The sequence below is a fragment of the Haliotis asinina genome, chromosome 8, assembly GCF_037392515.1.
Source record: "Haliotis asinina isolate JCU_RB_2024 chromosome 8, JCU_Hal_asi_v2, whole genome shotgun sequence".
Taxonomy (NCBI): Eukaryota; Metazoa; Mollusca; class Gastropoda; order Lepetellida; family Haliotidae; genus Haliotis; species Haliotis asinina.
Window position 1 is genome coordinate 47768692 of NC_090287.1, and position 13220 is coordinate 47781911.

A 13220-nucleotide genomic window follows, 5' to 3' on the forward strand; every position below is an offset into this window, starting at 1 on the left:
CCTATTTTCAAGCGCTGAAACAGTACAAAATGTAGACACATACAAGGGTTAATTGCTTAACTGACCCATTTATCTTTGGTAGTACATGTATAATATCCTCCACATTCTTGTGTATGGAAAAGCTCATTTTATGACCCACCATAACCCTTGAAACAGACTTCTGTTGTTGCCAGTCATGGGTTTGAAGTTCACAGTAAAGCAACACACACTGACTAGATATGACCGTATATGTTGGTAAGGTGCAACGGAAAATAAGCCAAACTTAATCTAAACCGTCTGAACAAGACAAAAATATTTACCATTTATGTATGCCAGTAAATAGACATTATTCTTGTGCTATCTGTGACCTTTAAAGTATTTGTGTGTCACTTTCATCCATGGGCAGTAAGTAAATGTGGACTAGCGGATACTTAGTGCAAGTTTCAATTTCAGTGAGATATTTTGACGAGAACATTTCCAGTGTTTGTTTTTAAGAACATCAATAATTATTCTTTGACAGTTTTCTTTACATTTACTCAGATGTCAACAACGGTTCACGTGCATCCGATGAACTTTCGAAGCGCTATTTCATTTGCCATTTGCATAACTGCGTGTTTTAATATGTTAAGACGAAGCTTCCATTGTTAGTTATACTGCACATCACTAGTATCGCCTGTGAGGGTTGTGACCTCTGAACTATGCAGTGATTAGATTACAGTAAATATAGTCACGCCCCCGGCACAGATAGCTGATGAAAATAACACCTATACTTCCCTACACATGATTTGTGATTGTCGGCCCGCACTGGCCTCATTGTGTCGCGAGGCAGGAAAGAGAGCCCTGTATCGTCTGCCTCTGTCTGTTCTAGACATGCGCAGAAGCCTGTAACATGATGCCGAGTGAGAGAGGTGGTGCCACCAGGCCTGATAACTATAGAACAAGCCTGGAAGAGAAATATATTGATCATTTGGCGGGCCGTTACGTCTTGCCTTGCGAGTTAATGTAACCACAGGCAACCAGGTCTTCACGGAAGCAAACGGCCCTGGGTGGTATGTAGCAGACGACACTCGATCCAGTGGAATATGCTTACGATAATAGTTCAATTATTTCAAGGAATGTGATGGCGAGCAACTTCAAAGTATTCTTGGCGTTCACCAAGCAGCCGAAAGATGAACCGGTGTACCAGAAACAGGACGGGCAGAGGTTTTCAGTCTGCAACACTATAAAACTAAACGTCAACTCGACCTACACTGTGAACGTCGTGATCCGTCCCCAGCGTACTTTATTGTAAGTATGCACTGTATCCTCTCTGTTCCAAGTCACTGTTAACATGACACTAGTACTGGTAAAGGTTGACGCGAATACACATGGAGATTTGCTCTTCATCGACCCCTTGTTATACTCCTATCATATATATCTTCACTCTCGGTTGTCCATGATCTGACACGAGTGTCACCTGCATGTGTCTCTTGTAAAATATTAGTGTTCTCATGAGATGTGTAAAGGAGTTATTTGGACATTAACTCGATATTTGGGTTTACTGAGGCATAGATCACTATTGTTTCCTTGAGCAACGAACCCCGACTGAAAATAAATACAGAAATATGTAATTATTTTACACGACCCATGTCCGTATTTGCATCGTAAACGACAGTGAAATCCGTCTAAACTATTTCAGTTTCGATGCAGTTATAAAATACAGCAAGTTGCACGTTCTACAAGGCAGTCGTAGTGCCACCGACAGTCATGTCAAAATGACAGTTGCGATTACCTTAGCCCAGCGATGGGTTTGAGGAAACTATCTGCTCCCTACTCTTAGCTACAGTGAAACATCAGTATCTCGAAGGTTGTGACAATCAAATACAAATCAAAGTATCTGAAACTAGAATCGAAGCGGAGTACCATTCTACCATATTTCTAAAATTCCTGTTGTTCTATAAAGTTACATTGGGTTGAACTATGGATTGACCTAAATGGTTTCCCAAGATTTCTACCACTACACTTCTGCTAAAAGTAAGTGAACCCCGAAGCTATGACCAACCACTCTTCCATTCATGGTAGAAGGGATATCCTTTAATATCTTTAGAGATTACTTAGATGAGTATTTTTTTTATCTCTTGTCGGTCTGTTTAGAGTTTTTGTTTGTTTGTTTGTTTTTGTTTTTTTTATTTGTGTGTGTGTTTTTGTTGTGTTATTTTTGACAGAGCTCTCGGGTATTATTCGTACCACACAAAATTATGTTTTATAAAGTTTTACATTGGCAACCACAACGGCTGGTAACGTCATTAATATTTGCCTGCCTAATATAGCTTGAATGTTGTGTAGTTTCCCTTCATTGCATCCATCTACACATCTATGACAATATCATGTACCGAGACACTATAAAGAAGTGGATGGGTAGCCTTGTGGGTAACGCGTTTGCTAGACACGGTTTTAGTTGAAGGGGTCTGCTTTGCTGGTATACATTGAATGCATTCCCCATCAGTTTTAGACGTCCTCCTTCACATGGCGGGAATGTGTAAATATGGCGCGAAACTGTCGTATCCATTCACTTATTCACGATTAATTGATGAAAATATATCTAAAGCTATTTCAATTTTATTCAATGATATTGAGTGCGTTGCGTTGAGGCTGCGTTTTAGGGGCATTCATGAAGTGGGCTTTCACACAGTGTATCGCTGGAAGAGGACCATGAAAATCACAGTCCCCTTTATCTGTTCAGGTCAGTTTGATTAGAGTTCTAGCTTAACACTGATTATTAACATAAAGTAGGATTAAATGTTCACTACAGGCACTCATTTCTTAAACACGGTCTATATTGGTCCCTAGCTATAGATACAAAGTTTCACATGAATCATAAGCACTGATCACGTCAAAAGCAGGGCAGTGGTGTACCGCCACAGCTGTTCATCTTTAGTATATGGAGATGAAATTCGTCGGGCAGAAACAATGTATGTCATTTGAATGAGCGTCTGTTGTTCATTATCATAATCAAGCATTACATCTAAATAATATATATGAAGACTAGTTTATTATTAGTATGTCTTTGTTACTAGTAGAAGTTTTGATAGTATAGGGTGTGGTGTATATTTGCATAGGTTGTTTCTTTGCGCGAAGATACAAGGGGAACACGCAACTGATCGTTTGTTGACCAGAGAAGCGTGTTTGTTAATATAATGTAATGTATGCCATAACATCTCAATGGAAATTGTTACCCTAATGTATCAAATGTAAGAAATTATCCTGCAGTCTATTATGTTCTCAAATGACATTGATCACAACAAATACACTTAAAGGCTAATCTCCTCCTCCGCCATATTATGAAGAACACGAGCTGGTCCAATACTTAGTAAGGTCAATAACCATTTGCTGGGGTTCGACGTACCATCGTAGGTTAGTGCAGGAAGCCTCGAGTAGTTGCGTCATAAACCAATGGTCGCGGTGTTCAGACCTTTGTGTCTACTCATCGTTCTGTGGCAGCAGAATGTTGCTTTTCAAGCGTCAGAATTGCACATACGCCTCGTTTGAAGTGTTGCAACAAGGACTGCTGCGACGTTTTACGGTGACACAATAGTCCAGTCCAGTGATACAGCAGATGTACTATGATTACGACACGAGTGTCGTAAATGTAGTATGATACGGGCACGAATATAGTGTTTGAGGAAAATAAACCCAAAACTACTTTCAAAGATTGACTGGCACGTAGAACGCAACGTCATAGAAGAAACGTGACGTCGTCTCATTGTTCATGCATGACGTTACGTCACCATGATATTTCAGTGATATTTTACCCCGGGGAAAATACACGCGCTGGGTGGAGCGTTTGCAGGAGCGTTCCAGCATCACAAAGAAAAGGTGCAGATTTGGAGTGCATAGAGGGTTTTCCTAATATGAACTGGAGCGGAAGTGAACCTGAACCTGAAAGATGATCAGTTTGCAGGATGAAATATGATACCCCGTTTCCTGTCCTGCAAGACTGATACGAAAGCCGTTGCCGATGCATAAATTATGCACTTGCATTTTCCAAAGTGTTATACTGCTTAAAGGTCACTTACTAACTTGATAGCGCTGAGTGAACTATGTGTTTTCAGGCAGTAATTGATTGGGGACAGATTCTCACTTGGGCCCAGCGTCCCAAGATGATCTCAATAGCTGCAAGGATATTTTTAGGACACATTGATTTTATGTGCCACAGCAATCAACAGCTCTTTGGCTCATGCTGGCTTCTGTCAAGGTTTCCTGCTCACGCTTTCGGGACGTATTTTGTGACACGAAAGACCAAGAGAAGTCATGTGTTGGATCAGTTCAACATGACATTACTGAACCACATCAAATGGTCCTTGGTAACTGCATATCATATTTTGAATAGTGCCAGTTACTGTTTTGAAATATAACTGACGATGAGCTTTACATATCATTGTGATATGGGAATTGACGAAACATTTTACATACAGACTGTGCGGTTAGTTCAGTGCTGATTGGAAACGTATTCCATAGATCATGTGGCGTGCCAGCTCAATGTGCGAGGTCTGATGGGGGTCTTTATGTACATGTTAGCATTGTAAATCCCATGAACTCAAGTATTGAGGCAGATGCGAACATTTACGCATTACTAAGTGTAATTCATCCTCTCAAAGTTGCAGATCAACATTATGTGCTCGTGACTAGCAGGTTGTGCGCGCATGCAGTTAACACATTACCGATAGAACACGTGTTACCTTCTGCCAACTGAAGCGTGTGTAGTTGACTAATAGAACTAGTTTTCCACAGATGTCACAGAATTAAATGACTACGCGGTACATTTTCGTGACCTACGTTGTCCTTAAACGAACAGACTCTTTATTCAGTGTTATTTGGATTTTTTTTAGGTCTGAAATAAGCATTCTATAGTGTGTTTTGCATTTGTCAATCCATATATACATTTGCAACCACAATTTTATCAAGGTGCCGAAGAGAGCTTTTATCGTAGTTTTCTTTGGTGATAATGTGCAGTTAACATCGTTCCCTTGCACATCATTGGTTGTCATAAGAAGCGTCCAGGCTCTGTTCTTGTAGCATTCCTACTTCCTATGTTATGGTATAGGAGGTATGAATGCTACGAGAAAACTTACGAGATATTAGGCTTACGAGAGCCTTGTGAAAGGGACCCAGATCGAAGGTATGGCGTTGTGAATGACACAGTCACCTCAGTAGAGTCGGACTTTGCTCAGACACTGTGAACATTACTAATAGCGTTGTTACACGATATATAAACAGTTCTTCATTTTCCTAATATCCAAGGCGGTGTATCCATGTTTTACTAACAAAGATTCTGCCCTATTCAATGATGTTACTCGTCACGATATGGCTAAAATATTGCCGACGTGACGTTAAATATTAACTCACTCACTCACTCACTCACTCACTCACTCACTGATGTTACATGGACAAAGTATACTGTAGAACTAAAGCGGCGCGGTACAGCACTTTTCGGTGGTGACTGTTTATCCTGTACTCTGAAGCTGCAAATAGTATGAGGATCCTTGTATTGATTTCAAGAAGGCGCCGTGGTCATATCACCTGACAGTGTCTCTTGTTATCTTCACTTGCACGAACTCCGCCATGTCTTCTGACGTTTCATTATGTTTATCAGCCTTGGGTATCAGCCACGAGTACCCCATATGCACACACCACATCGACTATGTCTGTGTTCAGAGAAGGGCAGGATCTCTCCAGTATTCAGATCTCTGATTCCAGTATTGATTAGAATGGGTGGTGTCACGAGTAACTGTGTTTGAGAAGATCACGCCAATCTTCACCTGTATTCTTAAGGCCTCGCTGCTACCATTCCGTACAAGAAGCCATCATCGATGCTGCATATTAAGTGCAATATAAACTGAGCGGTTAGTTTTGTAAGAGTAACAACATATCGAAGTTTGTCTTCACAGAGATACAGTCCTATTCATGCCGTTGCTAGAAGTTTTGAAATTATATAGATTAAACTTCAACGGACGAAGCACGATCGAGTTCGACCCAAAATATTTACAGAAATCACCCTGACTTTTCTAAACCACTATTTACATAAAAAAGATTAAATTCTCGTGGTATCGCTTACGTTCTATATTATTTTGTAAAGGCGACTGCAGATCGAGGGTGAACGTTTGGAGTTGAACCAAGTAAAGCCAGAACGAGACGATGATGACAGCTGCAAGTACCAGGCCAGTTGGGTTACTGTTGGCTTCGAACAGAACAAGAGCGGCAAGAGGAAGGAGCTTCCGGTCGTGCTGGAGGTATACCCGATTCTAATCATATGCTGAACCATGTGTAAAAGGGTGGGTTAAGCAGGACTGGTCATTAAGCATGTTATTCACTGCGTTCAGGCAAATATTGTGTATGTATTTGAAACAGTCGGTTATTCCCCGTGACAGCTATCGTGTCCAGTGATCAGTAGTATTTGGGTAGAAGCCTTCGATCTACTTGCTACATAGCCTGGTCCCGGTGGTCACAGAAAAACTACTGCTTAGTCCCCGAAAGGAAGGAGTGGCTGGTTTAGCCTCTACAGTCTGCGACGTCATTTTATATTAGTTTTAGCATAGTGTACAGTGGTAATCAAAACGAAACACTGACCTAGAACACTTCATTACTATTATATTCGTTCTGACGAGTACCTATTCGGCTCGGATATACAGGATTGTGGGGATGGAAGCAAACCTGAACTTAAGAGTTTGTTCGTGAATGTTGTTCCACTCATTTCATTTATTTCTTGAAGACCGTAAAATACAGTTTCTTTCTTATCTTATGTTAACATCACTATAGCAGACTGTTCCCCGCACAGATTACAGGAGGGTGATTTAAACGTGTACATCTATCATTTTTTGTTTTGTTTTGGAACCTTTTTTTATGCGAATCATACTTTACCCTGGGAAAACATATCTCTGTTTCTTCTTAAACCGAAGATGTTAAGCAATTTACTTAATCCCACTGTCACAGGTGCGACACTGGCGCTGTCATTAAAGGGGCATAACTCTGCACAACTATAACTTAACCCTGCACGGCGACTTTTACATTAAAGTACTGTGGCTACCTGATTCACGTGTAACCAATGAGGTAAAACAGACATCTGTGAAATTTTAAGAATATTCCCTATGTTGTAGATGTCGAACGGCGTGACCATGAAGGTGGCGCTGCAATGCAAGTTCTACCCTGAGGGAGAGACACAACACTGCCACTGGGGACAACCCCTTCACAACATCGAGTACGAATGCAACGTGCCAGACGGCTGTACCTTTGTCGACATCACGAGGACTAAACTACTTTGACATGATTAGCAATTGAATTCTGGTCAAAAATAGAGCTCTCCCCTGAATCTCAACAAGCCATGTATGTTACAGTTAGAAACAAAACCCTGAACATAGAATTCCCCTGGACTTTGAGGGGAGGGTGGGTTCAGACGTGCCTGTTAGTGCTATTTAATGTCTACACATTCCACGATGGCGGCGAATGGGAAAATATTGTCTCGTTGTTTTGCAATATATCATTCGTTCATATCCATTCATCTGATGTGAATACATTGCAACTAACCCTTGCCTTCACTTGAGGGATATTTCGTTGAGGAACAACACAGTACTTAGTATAGATGCGAATCTCAACTGCGTATCAAACTGGCTTCCACAGACGATACCCTAGATATGGTTATGTCGTCACCGTTCAGAATGGCACTTAGGCACCCAGTGGCATCTAAATCTTTTGTGACTGAAACTGGTTCGTTTTTTCCTTTCACACGCAAGGCACCTGTTGCAACTGTTTACATTTAAAGAGCTCAAAGAATAATTTTGAATGATAAACATGATCTTACTTCTGTGTCTGTTTGGCATCCAGAACACCAACACTTCTTGATAAAGAGCACGGGCTTTTCAGCTATTGTCGATTGTTGACGTATATCTAGACACTTGGTGAGATTATCCATGTATTCTTGGAACTAGAACTGTTGTTTACCAGAGGTTGCTGTAATATTTCCCTACTCGTTCTAACAACTGGATCAAGACATGTTCTTTCATTTACGTATTCGGGATGGTTATCCAGGTTCTGTCGGTTCGTTCGTCGCCGTACGTCTCTTTCCTCAACATGCAGAGTCTCCTTTTGGCCTCTCACGGAATGACACGGGTTTCACGAATGATATCGTTTTAGAAGTGCAATAAGTGCAATAAAGTGATGATACTCTAGTCTTTTCATACCAATTAACATGCAGAACAATCTTCAGAAGAATGTTCAGATATGTATTCAAATTTATGTGATAGTTCCCTCATTAAATTAAGGGTACACTCATGGTCATATATTTTTCTGAAATGTCAATTTCCTCCTTTCAATCGTTATTATTATTGTTATTATTCAGACTAGAGGGAAAGTTAAAAAGGGTTCATGTTTTCCTCTTCTCGAGTGTATGTTTATAATGAAAGGAACTTACTATTCTCGCAGTATTGTTCAGGTTATATATTTCATAGGTTAAACGGACTGGTAAAACTGGTCTACAGTTTCGGTCGCTCAATTATAAATCTGACAAACATTCACAGGTTGTGGAGTGTACAGTGATGGGCTTCCGTCATGTTGCCCATGGTTCCCAGCTGAGGACATCTATGCATCGATTAACACTTGATATTTGTCAGGCATGTGTGAGCTGTGAGGGAATGTAGCGTCATTATGGTTTGGTTCAACATCCATTAGGTGCTTCAAACCTGCAACTCTCGAATTATGTCTTTATCTCAAGATATTCTTAAATTTGGTATGTTCCATAATTTTATTTCATGAATGTATGTCGTGATGATACGTCTAGAAGACCAAGTATGGTGTGTATGCTCAAAAGCCTGGTTTAGTTTAATCCCGTTATGCTATTTGCAATGCACAGCCTGTGTTCCATGAAGAAGCGATACACTGATTCTGCTCGATCATTTGTTGAACAATAATCTGGATTGTTATTTATTCTTTTGCAGCTCTGCATAACATGCACGCCAGCTGTGGATATTTTTGTTTGTTGTTCAACATGCAATAAATCAATTGAGGTTCTACCCGGGCATGTGTTATTTTAATACAAGCAGGCTGCATCTTCACATCACTGACGCCGTCCATGCGTGGCCCGCCGACATCAAACAAACTTGTGTCTGTGGAAATGTTTGAATTATTACTATATTACTCAAGACGATTATTTCAGTACACAAACTGGACATGTCGCTCATTTAACCAGCCCATTCTCGTTCCGGCAGATTGTGACGGTGGTCATCCGTCACAAAGAGTGAGTGAGTTTAGTTGTGAGTGTGATACGCCGCACTCAGCAATATTCCAGCTATATGGTGGCGGTCTGTAAATAATCGAGTCTGGACCAGACAATCCAGTGATCAACAACATGAACATCGATCTGCGCAATTGGGAACCGATGACGTGGCAACCAAGTCGGCGATCTAACATATGATCTAACATTAGCATACAATGAGCAGCTGTACCTTTGATCCCAACGTGAATAAGATGACATCGTCTGACGACAATGACGCACAGATTCAGGCTTATTGAAATCAGATGCCCAGTCACTCTCACTGATGTAGGTTATACACTGGCAACGAGCCCAAGTAAACATATTTACAAATATGCCGGAAGAAACAATGATTATTAACTGTAAAATTGATTTACATTTCACAGATGTTGATTCATTATGACAAAACTAAATTTGTATTGAAACGAATCGGTTACCTTCTTGCATATATTTTTCAACCTTTTCGTCTTATATATGGTAAATATAGGTAAGCACCCACTACATGGTAGTTGTGGACTAGCAACGCTCGAGAATCAGTATAGTATTAATAATGTTTAAGAACCATTGATATTCCTCTGACATCAGAGCGGAGTATTATGACAGTTACATCTGTTTACATGCATATTTGTATGTAATAGGGGAATATCAGACTGACATTCAGTCACTACCTGCTGCCCTCATACAGCCGTCATTATATCAATTCCATTACGAGAAACGAGAAGAGTCCTCAGAGAGAAGACGGAGACAGTGCCTGCATGAGTTACTTCCCCTGCTTTGTTAACTCTGCCCGCGAAACTCTCGCTCTCGATATTCGAGATTGTTAGCACAAACCGATTTAAAGAAATCCGTGGTGTGTTGATGCACGAAGTAATTGCTTGTTATCCCGATAGAAAATTGTTAAGGGAAGAAATATTAAAGCCGATCTGTTGACGAAGCACACAATACACAATTGTTCGTTAACAGGCTCAAATAGTCAGAACTAACACCTACATTTCCAGCATGCCTAAATACCATAGAACATAATTATACCGTCTCTTTAAATAAGATATAAATTGTTTTCACAAAATTTGTTTTGCAACCGGCAGGACGACTTACTGTTGGTTAAATAGCTAAAATATTCGTCTGCTGAAAAATCAGTGCCCCAATTAACTGCTGCTAAGGGCGACTAAATGGATCTGGTGGTCAGGTGCGGTGAATCGGCATGGTGCATGGGTTGTTTCTCATAATATCCACCACCGCAGGTTTGTCTGGTCCAGATTCGATTGTTTACCTTACCGGTTTGACTGAAATAGAATTATCTTCAAACGTTACACAACAAATAAACATACCCACATTGTGAGGATTCCATATGTGGCACTGGATCGGAGGTGATGGAGGTCAGGCGTAGCGTACAATCGGGTTATGCAACAGAGTAGTTACCGGTGGTTACTTGTTATTGGTAAAATGCTGCACGTGCTGGCAAATATAATCTTTGCGGTTTCCTCATCCAACTGATCGTAGTTATCTGTGCTCTCTTACAGATCTCTTAGTATATACCATGGTATCTATTTAACAGCATCCTCTTCCCCTTGAAGATCCGGGATAGAATAGGTCTACACCCACACATGCTTGCCATAAACAGGCGACTAACCTTGTCGTAAGAAGCGAGTTACAGGATCGGGTGGTCAGACTCGTTGATTTGGTTGACACGTCATCGAGTCCCAATTACGCAGATTGATGCTCATGCTGTTGATCATTGGATTGTCGTTGCTGGATGTGGCGTAAAACTAAACTCACTCACTTCTTTGTGTTATGTGGACTCTGGGGTGGTTGGGCGAATCCACACACCAAAATCTGTAGACGAGTATGGTGAATGTACAGTAATCCCAACTCCTAACACCAAAATCTACGTACAGGGTGTGGAGAGCCAAGTGAACGCACAGTAATCCCGACTACCAACAGCGAATCAACGAACTGTGTGTGGAGAGATCGGTGAAAGTTAAATACACTTATAACTTATTCGATTAGACAGTTCAGCTGCTAAGTCGTGTTTGTCATGTTCATAAAACTGTCAACATTTGGCAACGGGTCGAATCAATGGACAAAGAATGAATTACAAACCCCACGTGATACGAGCATAAATAATATGTAAAGCGTCTTCCCCTTCCACAAACTTCTGGCTTCCCAAGTCGACGGCCATCAGTCACAATCCAGTAATTACACCTTCTTCATTGAGAGCACACGAGTATCCGACGTATCCATTAATGTCTTTCATACTTGTACATCTCCAGTGACAGATGACCGCCATATAGGGACATGTTGATGTACATGTGGTCCAGATGATTTATTGCTGTTGTGTGAATATTTTAGAAACATGATCTATTTTAGTTTCTCTGTCCTAAATTACCTTACAAGCTATATCACGTATAAGCAGCATGCAGAAAGTTACAATAGAATCTCACAAGCTCTTACAGTAACTATTAAACTCACAAAAGCCATCATCAACCCAATGAAAAGCACACTGCATTGTCTGCAGTTCTCCTGTATCCTGATTAGGTAAGTCCACCAGCTGAAGTCAGTTGCTTAACAAGTCACAGGTTGTTCCATTTGCCCACTCAACAGATAGGCAGTTTGGTATGGCCAGGGATTTTCACTATGGCTCAATATAAAGTTATATATTAGTTTGTATGTGACTCTCATACTTATGTATCTATATACATTACTGTGCATATGGCTATATATATGATAGATGCACTGAGTTAATGCTTTCATGATATATTTTTCTGTTTAAACAATAGATTAACCTCGAGATGATTATCAAGTATCGATTAGTAGTTTACAATTTGTATACAAGTAAATTTAAATATTTAGATATTCTACTACCTTTGCAGCTATGAGGATTCCTAATTCACACACATGTCTTTTAAGTTTTGTTCCAACTGCTTTTGAGAGATAACAGTTATCAAATACAGGATACCTCATATGAAAACTGACCAGTTAATATGCCGCCAGCTGATTGCCACATAGTTGTTTCTATCTATCTATCTATCTATCTATCTATCGTTCACTGGCCACGAGGGAACCATGGGTTGATGTACATAAACAAACAAACATCGAGGGTACATCAACCCACGGGCCCCGGGGGACTAATGAACAACGTGTCAATCTTACCGGACACCTCAATGTTAATTTTATTACTGTTTAAGCACGGGTATCGGATCGTATACTTCACCGAATCTGTGTGAATCAAACCATTCGAATCTCGCATCTTGCTGCTTTCCCGTGGGTATTGTCTTAGTAAAGTCGTCGCGGTGCAATTTCTCTTCTTAGTATTCACACGGACTAAATTTGAACGGTTTTCCCGAAGCCATCGCTCGAATTTGCGGACGTCACAAGAAAAACAGATTCAGGGTTATCTCCCTTCAATCGATTTCCATTCGCAAAACATCGGGTACATAGTCCATCACCCAACAAGACGCTGATATGACCGAAATTATGATCACTTAAAGCTGTGGCAAACCGAACGGGCACTTTCGTCTGCATCACCAGTACTATCGTGTATGTACCGCCAAACGGACGTAAGATACCTCTGTGTAAGTGTCAGTGCCTCTGTGTGTGCCCGTCTGTTTCAGCTGGATATCTTGACCATGCTTAGCGCTCCACAGGAAAGGTACAAAATATGGAAGGATCAGACAGAAGTAGGTGTTATACAGCGTCTTATAATAAAATATGTTTGTGCGAAGTACAACATTGAGGACTGGCACAACATAACCGACGTACGCCATTATAGAAGTGCTATAAATGCGAACGTTAGTCTCAGTTTTACCTCCCAGCTATTCTCTACTTAGGCATTGTTGTGTGAGAAGAGTGGGGACATATGCTGTAAGTACCGTCGTATCCCCACGTATTCCAATGTCCACAAGGGAACATGTAATCTTTTAATGAAACTCCACTTTCCTTTAACGTTTGGCATATTAACTCG

At 40.7% G+C, this 13220-nt stretch overlaps 1 protein-coding gene across 1 annotated transcript; it reads left to right on the forward strand.

The window, feature by feature from the left end:
- The first annotated feature begins 757 nt into the window (after positions 1–757).
- On the forward strand, positions 758–9020 carry LOC137294956 (CB1 cannabinoid receptor-interacting protein 1-like). Its single transcript, XM_067826187.1, has 3 exons — positions 758–1266; positions 6095–6248; positions 7113–9020. Exons 1-3 carry the CDS (start codon positions 1100–1102, stop codon positions 7275–7277), a joined length of 486 nt encoding a protein of 161 aa, XP_067682288.1. The 5' UTR covers positions 758–1099; the 3' UTR covers positions 7278–9020.
- The last annotated feature ends 4200 nt before the right edge of the window (positions 9021–13220 follow it).